At 45.2% G+C, this 15,145-nt stretch overlaps 3 protein-coding genes and 2 long non-coding RNA genes across 5 annotated transcripts; 2 read left to right on the forward strand and 3 right to left on the reverse strand.

Moving 5' to 3' along the window:
• Positions 1–1,100: 1,100 nt before the first annotated feature.
• On the forward strand, positions 1,101–9,534 carry LOC107220806 (protocadherin Fat 4). Its single transcript, XM_046739455.1, has 18 exons — positions 1,101–1,417; positions 2,413–2,541; positions 4,479–4,783; positions 4,880–4,972; positions 5,130–5,237; positions 5,821–5,922; positions 6,001–6,126; positions 6,271–6,465; positions 6,599–6,686; positions 6,906–7,015; positions 7,094–7,240; positions 7,321–7,435; positions 7,515–7,584; positions 8,048–8,158; positions 8,255–8,428; positions 8,544–8,761; positions 8,830–9,206; positions 9,300–9,534. Exons 2-18 carry the CDS (start codon positions 2,460–2,462, stop codon positions 9,390–9,392), a joined length of 2,514 nt encoding a protein of 837 aa, XP_046595411.1. The 5' UTR covers positions 1,101–1,417; positions 2,413–2,459; the 3' UTR covers positions 9,393–9,534.
• LOC124294446 lies at positions 5,282–6,369 on the reverse strand. Its single transcript, XR_006904312.1, has 3 exons — positions 6,254–6,369; positions 5,792–6,103; positions 5,282–5,702 (listed from the first exon to the last, which is right to left on the reverse strand). It is a non-coding gene; the product is annotated as an uncharacterized LOC124294446 (long non-coding RNA).
• LOC124294447 lies at positions 6,405–7,216 on the reverse strand. Its single transcript, XR_006904313.1, has 3 exons — positions 7,084–7,216; positions 6,560–6,711; positions 6,405–6,478 (listed from the first exon to the last, which is right to left on the reverse strand). It is a non-coding gene; the product is annotated as an uncharacterized LOC124294447 (long non-coding RNA).
• Positions 9,535–9,875: 341 nt separating the features above from the next.
• Positions 9,876–12,287, forward strand: LOC107220823 (C-type lectin domain family 2 member L). The gene is made up of 5 exons (XM_015659577.2): positions 9,876–10,005; positions 10,319–10,420; positions 10,573–10,788; positions 11,142–11,246; positions 11,419–12,287. The coding sequence occupies exons 2-5, from the start codon at positions 10,351–10,353 to the stop codon at positions 11,877–11,879; spliced, it is 852 nt and encodes a 283-aa protein (XP_015515063.1). The 5' UTR covers positions 9,876–10,005; positions 10,319–10,350; the 3' UTR covers positions 11,880–12,287.
• Positions 11,962–14,795, reverse strand: LOC107220824 (nicotinamidase). The gene is made up of 5 exons (XM_046739459.1): positions 14,475–14,795; positions 14,140–14,363; positions 13,353–13,617; positions 13,123–13,269; positions 11,962–12,908 (listed from the first exon to the last, which is right to left on the reverse strand). The coding sequence occupies exons 2-5, from the start codon at positions 14,355–14,357 to the stop codon at positions 12,513–12,515; spliced, it is 1,026 nt and encodes a 341-aa protein (XP_046595415.1). The 5' UTR covers positions 14,358–14,363; positions 14,475–14,795; the 3' UTR covers positions 11,962–12,512.
• Between the last annotated feature and the right edge of the window lie 350 nt (positions 14,796–15,145).

Below are 15,145 nucleotides of genomic sequence, written 5' to 3' on the forward strand. Positions count from 1 at the left end.
AAATAATGATAATTGGAAGGATCGCACGTACGGAACAAAGCTTACTTTAATAAGAATAGAAGATAAGAAGTAAAGGAAAACGAAAGAAAGCCACTTTTGCGAAGAGGTGAAATTCTCAAACGATATACGTATGTAAGAGGTTACAGCTGAAATACTCTGGTGCACACCGCTCGTTCACTTTCTTTTCCGGGATCAAACTCTTACACACTTGTTCCAAAATAATACCAACCTATAAGCGTATACCGCGGAAGGTGTTTCCTGCGGAAAGAGAGTGACGATAATTTATCTGAAGTCGGGATGAAAGCATCATGTACACACGTTTAATCAATTAGGAACTAGACCGTTGAACAACTGCAGCGTTGTCCCAGTTTTGATGCAACTATTTTTAATCGTCACCGGTGTGAATTAAACATAAACGCCCAGGTATAGCTCTGACGATGGTAGACGCGAACAGGTGAATTTAACACTAAACTGGAAAAGGAGTCGGGGTCATGGGAACCGGGTTAATCCCGTTTCGTCTAAAACTTAACGCGATATGAGCATCGCGCAGCTACGAAGTGGAGGAGGATAAATGATCGTTTGACCGAGGCGACGATGACGATCATTCTGGATCATTAAACCGTGAAAAAAGATTCCTATTCGTTTCGCTACAACTTTTTTATCGGTACCCGTGAGAAAAGATCCGCGATCCGATGCGCATCCGGACTCCGTGAAGGTAAATACTGTAACAACAGCACGCAAGCCATTGTGATCGAATTAAATGATCGATTTTAATCAATCGTTTTTCACGAGTATCGTGGAGTAACTTAAAAAAGTAATAAAGAAAAGAAAAATTACACCTGTGTGTTATCACCGTAGTCCCGAATCGAGTTAACCTGCTGCAGTTACGAACAAAGAAATGTACGCGTCGTCGTAGCTGCTTATGCCGGTAAATTTGTGGAGGGATACGGGTGCAGGGTTAGACGTTATAGTTTATACGTAGCGAGTTCCCCCGTTTCAGGAACACCTGTCGTCATCGTCGGTCCCCGGCGATCGTGTAGCCCCACTTCCTGCCCTCTCGGCTGTATACCTTGTCCGTACCCCTCGATGCCCGCTTACTATCCTCCGGGCTCTTGTTTTGTACAGAATACACACGCCGCCGCCGTGCAAGACCCTGTGATTTTTTCACCTCTTTGTGCGTAAAATTCGCGAGTCTTCCTCGACATAAAGCTACGTTTTTTTTGTTTTTTTATTTTATGTATTATAGTTTCGTGTGTCAAGGGTGTAGCCCAACTATGGGTATGGTGGTTCTTCCTCAAACGATTTTGCAATGACGCGGCACCCCAACTCACGAAGTCTGGACTCGCAGTGAAAATTGGATCTTACGAATAATTTGACCAGCAATTCATGGATATTCCAGATGACAATTTTTACCGTGGTGAGTATACCCAAAGTATAAGCGTGTGTAAAGTGATCACCGTACGTAAAGGCAGCAGTTTTTCGGCTTTATTATATCGCTACATTCCCAGAAAGTTTCATCACCGCAATTTGTCAATCTAAAAGCGAAGAAAGGGAGGACAAAGTACTTGACCATTTCAATGTTCAACAATACCGAAGCTGCCCGTAGCATGGAATACCGGAATGTGAGATAATTGCCTTGACTCTTGGTCATGTAGGACACGCGGTGCCGTTCTCGGTGGGTAGAATCCTCGGAGCGTGTATCGAGGATTCGCCGTCGTCACGGTGCGTCGACCACCGTCATTACATGCGTTTACGAAGTATAAGGATTAAGGAGCCGAAAGAAACGTTCGGTATGATGAATATCGGGTACCTGCACCGATATGTCAGTTTTCCGGTATTGGTCGTGGGGAAATCACTGTCGCAACCTCCGGTTCCAGCATTAGTCATAGTAGGAAATACGCAGCAGGAACTCAAACCGAAAATTAAACCGTGGATCCGGCTGATGTGGAGAAAAAGAAACATGTAAGGGGGAAGAGAAATTACGAAACCAGTCACAATTAAGAGTGGAAATTAAATCGTAGCCGCGATCAGGAAACGCTTGGCAGCAGCAACTAGATTCGGAGAGACAATCGCGAATACAATCATCACCCACATATTTAACATCCATATACAGGCTCATAGAATATAAGCCCACGTATCGCTGCACAAAGTTTCTCTCCGCATGCTTTCTAGCCACGCGTGTACAATAGTACACCGGCTCTATTTTCCCTTCTGCAGCGGCACATTTTATTTCTGCAGATATGTTACATATAGATGATGGATGTGTAGGATCATCCGAGGTGTTCATGGTGCACGTAGAGTGAAGGGTGCGGTACAAATTGGGCTCGTGATAATACAACGATTTGCAATTTTATTCGACTTGTTGATATATCTAATGCTATACTTCTTTTTTGACTGTTCTCACGCCTACAGATGAATGAAGAAATGTTCGTATTCATGGATGGAGACTTTGATACGATATGGAGGTAGATATACTGATAAAGATTATAATCTCGCTGATCTACTACCGCCTCGTCCTGCATCAACCTGCTGCTGCTCAACGTAAGTCCTCATACATTTACGTGCTTACTAATCGCCTTCCTACAAGCCCAACCTATCGTTGTAACACACGTTGGATTCGTCATCGCGAATCAGGATCGTTTATTTGCACATCTTGAACAATCACCGATTCCCACGATTCGCAACGAATCTTTTTCACAAATTTCCTCACTAGCTATCGAAAATATTCAAATATCAACAAGTAATTCAGTTGATTTAATAATTTGGATAATTCTCGAACGAGGGATCATTTATTTCGACGGCAACTTTTCTCATATTTGCAAATATTAATGAAAACCAGTTATAGTTTGTTGATACCTAGACAGCCTAGTCGAAATTCCGCCTCCCAGAATTGGCAATTAGTAACGGTCAGACGGTCCGTTCTTACACTAGCGACTGATTAAACTATTATGGGAATAGCGAAACGAGTAAAAAAATAACGGAAAAAATATCGATAAGGAAATAATGCTCGCATGTGTACAATAAATCTGGTAATAATTAGCGCCATTGCGAGTTACGTAGAATCCGCGTATATAAGACACCCATAGAGGGATATTTCTATGCCTGTAGTCGTATACATGCGTCTCCCCAGCACGCGAATGCGAAGCGATCAGCTCGAGGTATGAATGCGGCTGGCAGACGGCCCAGCCAGGCAGCTAGCCCTGCCTTAGCCGGAAGTTCGCTCCAAGGAACCGCGAATGTATATAGAATATCCACAATCAGGCACACACAGGCGCTCAAACGTATAGGTGTTTGCTGTTATGATATACAAGTACATAGCACATCGTGTGGGCAGATGGCCGAATGCGCGTGCGTGTGTGCCTCGCACCAAGTAAAATATCATTCTTGACACGCACAAGTATACCATTGTACGAAGTATTACTCTTGTTGTAACTTGTACCCTACTTCTTAAACGCGGTATGAGCGCACGCGTATCATCCAACGCCTTCATCATACGTTTCACGCAATATGTGTATTCTTACTAATACGCAGCCTGCGCGTATGTTTTACTCTTAACTTGGCGCACCTTCGTTCCCAAAGTTCTTTCAATTTCACTGTGTGTTCCGAAGTAATAAAAATAGACTTTTTGTGAGTATCGTTATAGAATTATTAATCTCTTGTTGACAATATTTTATTCACTTTTGTATTAACTTAAGGGATCGAATAACGTACGGATATAGATTTTTGGTGTACCATTCAGTCAGATAGTTTCGTGAACCCAAATAATTTTTTAAGACTGTTTTTTTTCTATCGAACGTTTTGTACTGTAGTCGACAAAACGCGAGGAAAACGTGACGGAGTTACGGAAGAAGGAAATGTGTAAATAAGGGATCAACTGAAGGCATATTCAACTTTGACGCAACGGTTACAGCTGATTTATCTAGCAGCAAACGCAAAAAAAAACCTTTCAGCAAATCTTCGCAACGATTGAAACAATTAGAAAAATATTGTTCTTTTTTGTTCTATTTGGGCTTTTATCATTAATAAATTTCTTTTATTTCTCTAATTTTTATTTTCACATGAGCCAATAAAACTAACTGAAAACACATGGGATTGAAATCAGAAATCAAATAAAATTGCCATCGAAAACCTACACGAACGAAACAAGACTAAAGTAAAAATATCGCAGTTTGTATTATAACGAAAAACGATAGCCGCCTATGATCATGCACTTCATTGAGACTAAACCTTAAGCGCCTGAGAGAAGGCAATCTGAGTGTAGTTAATAGACGCCTAAGTGTAAGCAACGCAATATTCATTACAGCAACGTTGAATACCATTCTCAAGGGGCAAGCCGAAACTGAATTTATTAAAAAATGACGGATCCCGATACAAAAACCCTATCAAGAAACCAACGGAACCAATGTGCAAAAACTATTATCTAAAAGCGTAGGACTTAATCCTTAGATGTATAAAAATATTTTTTAATGGTTGATCAGTAATACGCGACACAAGATGTTTTCTCGAGAACGGGGCAACAGCGGCCCACCTTTTCGTCGGAGAAGAGCTGGAGGTCGGCGGAGTCGTCGGTGCGATCGGCGTGATTGGGGATCCTGTGATTCCTGGGGATCTGGGATCCAAGGGAGATATTGAGCTGCGGTTGCAGGAGAAGGATAGCCCAGTAGCAATTTATCCCGGGTCAAAGAATCTCACCCTCACCAGGCCATTGGATAAGGAGGGTGTCCAGGGACCGGCCAGTGTTTATGTCAACGTTATTTGTGAAAGGAGACGAACTCTCGATCCGGTTTGTATTATTTGAAGTTTAACTTTCATCTCGCAGAACGAGAATAGTTTTAATAAAGAATATATTGTGTAACATCAATTTTGTCCAATGTCGCAGGGTTTCGTGATACCGGTAAATATACGAGTGACGGACGCGAACGACAATGCTCCACAATTCGTCAATGCGCCTTACGTCCTTAACATTTCCGAGGTAAGGAGGATCTGCGAGTTAATTGATGCGTATTCGCAAGACTTATTCTCAGCGATTGTACATACACCCAAATTCTCGCATGGGCAACTCTTGACCTACTGTTGTAAAAACCGTTAGATCACGATAATGAAGCGGCCACTTCTTCGCATTGTTGAAGGTGACGGTCGTCGGCACGAGAGTGCTTCAAGGTGTTCGAGCGATCGACGGGGATCAACCAGGTCCATACTCGACGGTCGAGTATACCGTACTGCCAGGACCGCACGCGGTAAGTTAGATAATCAGACAAAAATATGGAGATAATTATCGATATATTATTTGTGAATTCCCTTCGTAAAACTTGTAATCAGTGAAGATGATTATGATAGGTGATTTGATTCACCGAATTGATGACTATAACGAAGCTGCAGTTACCTATAGCTGATACAAAACTAAAATTTGTCTATCAGACGTCTTATGGAAATCTTATGACGCGAATTTCGGCCTCCAAAAGACGTCCAACGTCACAAAGACGTCGTTTGAATATAAGACCTCCTATAGGCGTCCAAAGTCACGTTATAAGACTCTTATAAGACGTCTGATAGACAAACTTCAGTTTTGTGTTACCTGGGTAGCGCAGATGATGAACATTGCATCGACGACAAATTTCGTTACTTTTAGTGTTATGTACAGCCAGCTGTGTTCGTGGCCGGTGAGAGACTCCGTCTGCAGGTACCCCGAGCACGTGCATGACCTTAGTAGTAGAATCAATAATATTAGTCGAAGTGTAGTCGAGATCAGTCATTTATTAAGCGACATACTCGTCATTTCTCGGTTATTTACCTGCCGTATATAACTGTCTATCCGCATAGGACTACTTCGTGTTTGTAAACGCTCTGGAAGGCACTCTGGTATTGCGCAAGCCACTGGACTACGAGACACTGAGCAACTTTTCCGTTGGAATTCGAGCTCAGGTTTGCACGAGATGATGTTTCTCTCTCTCAGAATCAGTATATGCTAAGGTACATCCTTATGAGTGTTTCTTCCTGTAGGACCAAGGCAACCCCCCGCAGTCGACGGATACGGCCCTTCGGGTGAACGTGATCGATGCCGATGACCAAAATCCAGCCTTCCTAAACGACCAATACAAGATCACTGTACCAATCGGAGAAAAAAGCGTAAGTAGAAATATTCTAAACCACCTGGAATTAGTGGATTCAAGAACCGAACAATACTCGTAGTATATAAGTTCACCGTTTTCTACATGAGAAATATAGTGGAAAAGAATCAGAGAATAATGTATACCTCCTCGCGCGATGCAGGGGACGACGTTGGGAGTGGAACCAGCGGCGATACGGGCCGTGGACCAGGATACCGGGATCAATTCGCCGGTTCGCTACACGCTTCAAGGGGGAGCCGTTTCGTTCCTCTCACTGAACCCGGGAACGGGGGACGTGGTGCTCACCAGAAGCCTGAGGGACCACGAGGTCGTCGCACCCACGACGCTGGTGATAAAGGTGATTCGATGTTCTGTCAAGTTTGCAAATTATAGATTATCGATGTCTTGTGTATATCATCGAGTTCGGAGAAAATTACCCAACGCACGCACACCTCGTAATGTCTATGTTGTTCCATTCATGGCAATCGCAGGCGACCCAGGTTGACAATCCGGATCGATACGCTCTGGCAACTGTCGTCGTCGCTCGGGAGGGAGGACTCGGCGCCGGACCCACAGCCGGTAAACGGATCTCTTCACACGTTACCTATTGGAGAACAAAAAGAAAGAAAAAATTAGACAATCATTTTTATCTCGGAGGCAGTAAATTAAATTTTTGGACATTTATAAACAAATTTGAAGTCATTTTTCAGGACATATTTCTCAACTTTCAAATTCTATGACCTAACTGTGGTTCGGTCACGTTTATACAAACGGTGCAATAAATAAATGGTCGCACAGGTGGACGACTTCCGGTGAGATTCGTACTGAAGGACTACCAAGCTTGTATCCCGGAAAACACACCGCCAGGAAGCATTCTCCTCACCGCAGGCGTTAACAAAATAGACCCGGTAAGATTTGTCGTTATGTGATCATAGATGTAAGTTGTGAAACAAGCAGCGTGTCCGTAATTCTTTACCTAACTGTAGAACTTGAGGTTCTGGCTGGTCGGGGCGGGCGAGGATCTCGAGAGGTTCGCCATCACAAGATCCGGTGAGCTCATCCTGAAGGGTACCCTAGACTACGAGCGTCGGATACAGCACAGCTTCCGGGTTCATGTGACGGACGGGCACCACGTAAGGCGTTGGGTTTCCATTTCTGTCTCTTCATTTTAACTTTAGCTCCATAATCAATTTTCCAAATTGCTACTGTTCAGAACGATACAGCGAGAGTGAACGTCTCAGTCGAGGACGTCAACGAATGGGAGCCAAGGTTCCGTCATCCCAGGTACGAGCTTCATGCGAGGAGTCTCCGTCAAGGTTCTATTATAGGTCGGTACAAAACAAATTTCCCGTACGCCGAATTTTTTACGGAGCGGTATCTGCATAGAGAACTAATTCTTGCTTACAGGAAGGCTTGAGGCAGCAGACGGGGACAGAGGGGACAGAGTCTCGCTTTCGCTGAGAGGGCCAGACGCGAGGTATGAGTTATATTTGTTTAAATGCTAGGTCTAAGCGTCAACAAAAATGTACTTGTCTCCCATGACAAATATTGACCATTTTTGCACAACGTGAACGACAAAGCTGCACTGCTGAAAATTAAACCTTCGCTTCCTACCTGTGACTTTGTAATATGGGACATGTCCGCGGCCGGCGAGATTTCTAAACTACCATTGGGGTCGAATGAAATGAATAGGTATGGGAATTTGCTTGATGATGACCACAGCTTATCCTATGTAATGCTAATCCATATCACTGGCTAGACTGAGCTGTACTGCCACTAAATGTATCTGCAAGTCAAAAAATCTATGCGAAAATTTGCACAACTATACATATAATCCTTACCGGTTTACACTTAATAGGAATTCAAATACAATTACAGATTGGGCTAACACTAATTCATACACATTCTAATGCATTCGTATAAATTCATGCATTTTACAGATCTTTCGAGATTCGGGACAACGGAGAACTGATACTAAGGTCGTCAGGCCCTTTCAATGGGACAACGGCTCGACTGGTCGCCATTGCCTCGGACTCAGGTCGGCCACCGAGGTGAGTTATTTTCCGATATTTATCAATCACAGGATTGCCGAATGGGCGTATTACCTGAAGTGTTCAGTAGGTTATTCAATGTCAACTCGTATTCAGGTCCAGCATGGTGCCAGTAATCGTTCATCTTCCGAACACCGGTTCCCTGCCAATTGCCGCAAGGGCCGCACCTGCCTGGCTCGGAAGTAGCGTCCTTCTCGTCGCTGTTTTTGGCGCGGTCTTGGGGCTTCTGGGCGTCGTAATACTCGTCCTCATACTATACATATACAAGCAGTACGTATATGTATATACCTCCACACACGCATCGTGTTCCTTTTTTTTCAATATAGTAGGAGCCAGGATAACGAGGCTGATAAAGTCTATACCAGTTAAGCATTATTCTCTTTAGCAAACGACCGAAGAGTAGCAATTCGGTCAGCTCGTCTGGTTCGGGGTATCGGGACAAATCGCCAATTCCCTCGGCGCTGAGTCCGACGCCCCGGGTGCTAGCTGCCAGTGCGTTACGGGACGCGTCGGAAGGCCGCGGTGTTGCTAAAGGGACGAACGACGTGGACAACCCGGTCTTCGGCGACGACAATGACAGCAATTACACAGCAACAATTAAAAGTACGTCCGCACTGACATTGAGCGCGGCATTCCTTCATTTGTGCAATTTTCCAACTCCATTTTTACAGGTGTCACCTCGGCGCGACAGATGCCCCAGGTCTGCGCAAGGCACAAGGTAGCTCCGATGGTCTTGCCCCCTGTGGCCCCAAACCTGGCAGCCATCAGCCACATTCCGAACCTCGGTAGTCTCGTGCACAACATAAACAACCTTGCAGGCAGCGGTCTTAACCGCGGCAACGCGAGCTCGGTCAACGACTCCTCGAACTACTCTGCCGATCCTCCGGATTCGCTGCAGGCTCCAGTGTCCGCCTGGCCCGCCGGTTCCATGTCCCGGAGGGTGAAGAAACTGTCCTGGGACGACGACGACGTCGACGAGGCCGACGAGGGCGATAACGACGGTCACAATAATAACAACAATAAGCATAGGATCAACGACGCCGACAAGGTGAGTCTACGAATGCAGATTGATATTCGTACGAACGGATTCGTGGAGTCGACGAGATTTGCGTGCGGGTGATTCTTGGCCGTGTTTTTCCAGGCTGTAGACAGTGTCGACGTTGCGCCGGATGTCAGAAAACCTGGAAACGGTATCAACGGTAGTGAGCAACTTAATCTGACCGTGTACTTTTGAACACCATGCGACAGCTTAATTGCAATCTCTCACCTCGACGAAGACACATATACGAAATTATTATAATGAAACTAAAGACTTTATATTGTATATTTATGATTACTATATACTGAATAAATTGTACCTACATGTACTCAACGAAGTGAAAATGAGTCAACAATTTTCCATACCCTGGGTACAATGTAAGACGTCCACGATACGGTGTCGCGTAGAACCAGTCAAGGTGTAACTGGGTCAATGGGTTATTGGGTCAGCCGGTCATCAGCCTTGCACAAATCGTGTACGAAAACAGCACAAATTTGCGGTACATATCCGCGTATGACGTTGAGATATGATTGTGCAACGTTTTAAGTCCGTTCTTAACACCGCAAAGATTTTATACTACCCAAGGAAAGAAAGCAGCGTATCGCGTAGGCATCAACGGTTCCCCGAACAACACTCGGCAAAGACATTCAGGTGGGGAGAAAGCGGGCCGATCGTCATCACAGGTGAGGCAGACTGCAGACGCTCCGAAACCGTAGTCAGAGTCGGGGAGCGAAAACAATTCAAGGATCAAGTGTAGATCAGAGGAATCTCTCAGCAAGTGCACCTCGACAAGATACATTGTATACAGGTAATCTCGCGTCCGTTATTCACAATCTTTTTGCATATTCATCTGCTTGGAGCATTCGTCCTGTTAACTGAGGTTCCTGCCACGTTAATCGTTGAATTCCGAAGAACCGATCTCAGATAAGGTCCGCAACGACATGAGTTGCAGGTCGTATACTGTGGCTGTATCAGAGTGTTGGAATTTCCGGGAGAAAGTTTCAAAGTATACGCACGTATATACGTGTACGCATATATGGAACGAACGCAATAAGCAGTATGAATTTTGAATAATCGTCTGTATTTTTTTTTTCTCATGCTTAATATCCAAATTTTTACAGTTTCATTTGGATCCCAATATCAACGCGACAGGATGCTAGGGGTGTGGATTGGGGTTCTGACCCCTCTACTGACGGTGTGGATTACATTGCCGTGTGTGAGTGGTACGTATGCCTCAGAAGTGACGAATTGATATCGCTACTGCTTAAGATGATGATGAAGTCATTTTATAGCGCAATAGACACGCCAATACTTACTTACTAATTATATTTACTTACAATAATACTTACAACACCAATACTTGTTCTTCACACAGCGATATACCTACCCTCAAACGTGTCAATGTCGTCACCCTGGAGAGCCGACTCCCCAGGGCCCTGGAGCGAAATTCTGGAAGACTGGGTTCTTAGTGATGGGGCTTCATCTCGTACGTCAAGGGTCATGAAGATCGGCGACAATGCCCTGACTGTCTCACCATCTGGCAACTCGCCGAACAAGCGGGATGTTTCCGAAACGGACCTGTACCTTCTGGGTAGGTTTCATTGAAATACTGCAGATAATAGCATTAGTTTTGTGTTTACATACAGTATATGTATTTCACATCTGGCCCCTGAAATTCATAACCAGCAACCTATATCAGTTAAAAAGTAAGATTAAGTATAAACGAAGCATAAACTACAGCCTCAAATTAAATAGTCAGCACAGCATCAATTGCTGTGTTACGTCCGGTGTACCACCTCTCTCCATTGTTCGTACTCGCTGACTCTCCCACAGTTCTTATATGAATATCATATCGGGAGTAAACCACATCACGGACGTAACAGCTGTTTTTTCCTAAAATTAATAATCTAGACAGTTCGTAGATTTCATTATCATTTCCCATAGGAGCGATAGAAAAACTCGTCTACAGGGTGGATTACATGGAAAAACGCTTAAGAAGAGCAGAGGAGCTGCTCTATTATGTGGTTTCTGGAAACAATCAGGCTAAAGGTAAAATTCCGTCAATTCATTTCAAATAACTGTCCTCTGCTCACCGCTGCCTCAGCTATGGCCCAATACTTTTCCTTGAATACGAATCGGGCTTATCTCAACGAAAGGTTGACGCATCGTTCGCGTTATCGCGGTCATTAAAAGCCCACTTGACACGATGCTCCTTTATCAGATCCGTGCCCGACTAACTACACGCGGGTGGGCAAGAACTGCTACCACTTCAGCGTTCGCGAGTTCGACTGGAAGTCGTCGGCGAGCATGTGTAGAAGTTTCGGTGGCAACCTAGCGGAGTTGGAGTCTGTTGAGGAGAACCAGGACCTGATAGCCCACCTGCAGTCGGTCAAAAAGGTCCGGGGTAAGAGCTTCTGGACAGGGGGATTAAATCCTGGTCTCCTGTGGATATGGGCTGGAAGCGCACGACCTGTCCACCAGGATACTAAGCAAAACGTCACCGGCGACGGGAGGTGTCTTAAGCTCGAGTACAACCCGACCTCAAGGATATATTCGTACAAAGGCGATGATTGCGGGGCGAGGCACAGCTACGTCTGCGAGTTTTCCACGGATGATGAGTCCGCAAACAAACTCGAGAGGACAGCGCGCGAATTGACGATGCGCCGTCAGAATGTAGATTAAAGTTTTGATTTGCTCACTTCTTTTTTTACGACGCTTGAAAACCGACCCAATCCTGGGGTACAGTCACTACCGCAAGTTGATATTTATATTTATTATTTTAGCATTTATTATCGTTATATAGTACATACTTTGCCTTGCCCGTAGCATAGTGATATAACACACGGAGATACGCTCTATTGTACATATATAAATAGATACATACATATGTACGAATGCTATGATTGATTAAAGACTTGTGTACCGTTACATAATAGTAAGTAAGTAAGTTGTAATACCTATGCATTATTTGCGAAGATAAGGAATAAAAATTAAATTAAATTTCATCAAACGCCACAGTTATTCACGTGCAGTCGTACTTTGTGCAACCCTATAACTGCAGTCGCGGCGTATGTTTGTTGCGGCGATAGAGAGACTAGAGAAAAATACTTGCCTAACGCACATGAATGAACTCACGTGAGGAGATAATTCATCCGAAGCGGTACGCAGTTCAAATTTGTTTAAAAACCAGAGAAGACTACGGAGCGACGCTACAGGTACGTAAGACGTGAGTAGCAAGCACGGGGGAGGGAAGGGCAAACTCTGCAATGGTGAGGTGGGTTGACAACGAGCGACGCCACGCTACATCCGATGCAATTATTCTGCACGAGAGACCACGGCGCCATGTTTCTTTGCCATTGACTTGGCAAGCTGCAGAGCCATCACGAGACTGCGGGTATCTCCGGTGACGAACCGCGGCACAGCTTGCGAATCGGTCAGCAGGCCGCCACCATCCTCGATAAGGCGCCGTGTGTCCTCGACGTCGACGGGGTTGACGCCACGGCAGCAGTCCTCGACGACGGCCAGCCTGTAACCGAGTCGAAGACCGTCGAGGCAAGTCGCTTTCACGCAGACGTCGTAAGCGAGGCCACACACGTATAGGTCCGTCGCTCCGACCTCCTCCAGGATGTTCAGCAGCTCTCGCGAGTCCGCACAGTTGTTATCTGAGAACACTGAGTATGCCTCCATGTCCGGATGCTGGCCCTTTCGCACCTGAGGGTGGATCATTTTACGTATATAATTAAAGTGCAGTCTGCATTTATAAGCTCAAATGAAAGCTTCGTGCGTATAGTGTACAACATGCGACATGTTCTACGGCATACGCGCTTGCAGATTATGCGTTGTTTCTTGAATATCAATGACATGTCCTAAGTATTCACGGAATTCCGAAGGATTCCAGGTAACTGAACACCTAGATCGTTCCTACCTTGCCTGATCCTGGCGCTATCACCAGATCCTTGTGCAGCTGCGCCCCCCAGGAGTCAATTACGCAATGCTTCGGCCACAATCGCTGTTCCAGGTATGGATCGCGGAATACGACTGTGTCAAAGAGCTTGGCTTCCTCTTTGGAGATCTGCAGCGAGACAATGCAAGGATTGGGTAGCTGCCGTGTAGTGACTTGAAAATCTGGTGTAAATTTTAAGGTGCAATTTGTACCTTAGAATCTGAGTGGAGCTCGCGAAGGCCAAGGTTTTCATAGAACCCAATGTGCGTATCAGGGTGCCAATCAAGGGAGTAGACAACTTTGTGCCACTTTACCTCAGCCAGCAATCGATTTATCGGCTCGATTACTTCAATGCCGTCTTGCCCCTTACCGCAGTGTCGGAGCGCGAGCGAACCATCGATGAAATCGTTTTGCACGTCGACCACGATTAAAACATTCACAGGATTCACCACGACCAACGTCCATTCGTTGTAACACCTACAAATCATCCCTTTGTGTGAGTGGGCACCAACGTGCACGATGATAAAACAAATTGACAACATATTCAAACGAATCAATGCGGAATACAGAGAATAAAAAATTTTTATTTTCAATGATCATTGAGGGTGAATTTTAACGGTCGCAACCGGCTTACGCAACAAATGTTGCTTAGTCGGTAATGCTGCCTCGTACTTGTTGCGCGGTATACGATTTACATCGATTCTGCTCGGCCTTTTTCAGAGTGACGATAATTTAACCGAAATTCATTTCCTTGATCTAAAAATATACTGGGCAGCTTTGTGTACATAAAAATTCGCACGCTATGTTTCTTTAGTCGAGAATTCCTGGCATACTATACAGACTGATTCCGAATATTTGTAAATAGACTACTGAATATTGACGTCCGACAATGACTCGCCGAGGAGAGGCACTTTCCTTGACTGAAAAACGTAATTTTCTTCTTGGCTTGCCGTATCTGAAATAAATTGAGAGCGCATTAAATCGGCGAGATCGACGTACCTTTCCCATTCCTCGCGATTGAGGTATCCGTCTTCGTCGAGGTCAAGGATGTCGAATATGTCCCTGACCCTGTACTCGTGTCGCTCAACCTCGTCGGGCCCGAATAGCTCGACGCACATGCTCCTGAACTCGTCATAGTCTATGAGGCCGTCGTGATTGGCGTCAAACTTGGCGAGCAGGGCATCCGAAGAGTCCCAGGTTTTCTTGTCTAAGACCATGGCTTTCTGGCGAATAAGAATCAACCGTATGCAATACAGAAACATACTCGTGAAAGGACGCGGTGAAATCAGAGAGAGAGCTAGATCAGTTACACTAGGCTCAAATAATCTACCTACTTTTATTGTGAGAAAAAGAGAAGGAGGGAGATGTGGCCGACTCGGTACTGTCTTTGGGGCCTGAGATGCGCGATCCTCGATCTCTGAGGGGTTCGGTTAGAGTGCTGGCGCGATTTCGAACGATGATGGCAGACTCCTTCCGCAATACGACATAAATGAATGGCGAATACACGCAGAGGCGAGTGAGTATCCCCGCACGGGCGGGTACGTTTATATCGACAAAACAAATCTGGTTGCTTGCGGTTGGGGGAAGTCCCCTCTGAAGAGGCGCGCGCAACTTCCAACCGGCACTGCGGCGAAAACCGAACTCAAAAGAATTCGTTGGGGGGATCCACTGACTACGATCTTTACAAAAGAGAAGCGCCCGGCGGGGGGGGTCGTAACTCTCTTTGTGTTCTTTTCTGCCTTAGTTGGACACTTTTTAGCCGTTCTCTTCCTTGTTCAGATAAAATTAGATCGCCGCATAGTCTTTTCATTCTGCATTCGCCGTTCGAATGGTAAAAATGAATAGCAACGGCGATATTGGATACCCTGTGTTGGTGAGTATCCTACGGTCACAATACAGATTACATAATATATCCGTGACCCTCCAGATCGCGTTACGGGGGAGAGAGGGGGGGGGGGGGGGGGGGATGTATGTGTAATAGAAGGCTACACTGGGATGCAAATTC

The sequence above is a fragment of the Neodiprion lecontei genome, chromosome 5, assembly GCF_021901455.1.
Source record: "Neodiprion lecontei isolate iyNeoLeco1 chromosome 5, iyNeoLeco1.1, whole genome shotgun sequence".
In the NCBI taxonomy this organism is placed as follows: domain Eukaryota; kingdom Metazoa; phylum Arthropoda; class Insecta; order Hymenoptera; family Diprionidae; genus Neodiprion; species Neodiprion lecontei.

Excerpts from the sequence above, each read along its gene's own strand:
- LOC107220806 (XM_046739455.1), top strand. The coding sequence starts at position 2,460 with ATGGAGGTAGATATACTGATAAAGATTATAATCTCGCTGATCTACTAC. Across the intron at positions 5,923-6,000 it reads CCGTTGGAATTCGAGCTCAG|GACCAAGGCAACCCCCCGCA; the intron begins GTTTGCACGAGA and ends TTCTTCCTGTAG. Across the intron at positions 7,585-8,047 it reads CTGAGAGGGCCAGACGCGAG|ATCTTTCGAGATTCGGGACA; the intron begins GTATGAGTTATA and ends TGCATTTTACAG.
- LOC107220823 (XM_015659577.2), top strand. The coding sequence starts at position 10,351 with ATGCTAGGGGTGTGGATTGGGGTTCTGACCCCTCTACTGACGGTGTGG. Across the intron at positions 10,421-10,572 it reads TACATTGCCGTGTGTGAGTG|CGATATACCTACCCTCAAAC; the intron begins GTACGTATGCCT and ends TTCTTCACACAG. Across the intron at positions 11,247-11,418 it reads TGGAAACAATCAGGCTAAAG|ATCCGTGCCCGACTAACTAC; the intron begins GTAAAATTCCGT and ends CTCCTTTATCAG.
- LOC107220824 (XM_046739459.1), bottom strand. The coding sequence starts at position 14,357 with ATGGTCTTAGACAAGAAAACCTGGGACTCTTCGGATGCCCTGCTCGCC. Across the intron at positions 13,618-14,139 it reads AATCGCGAGGAATGGGAAAG|GTGTTACAACGAATGGACGT; the intron begins GTACGTCGATCT and ends GATGATTTGTAG. Across the intron at positions 13,270-13,352 it reads AGCTCCACTCAGATTCTAAG|ATCTCCAAAGAGGAAGCCAA; the intron begins GTACAAATTGCA and ends GTCTCGCTGCAG.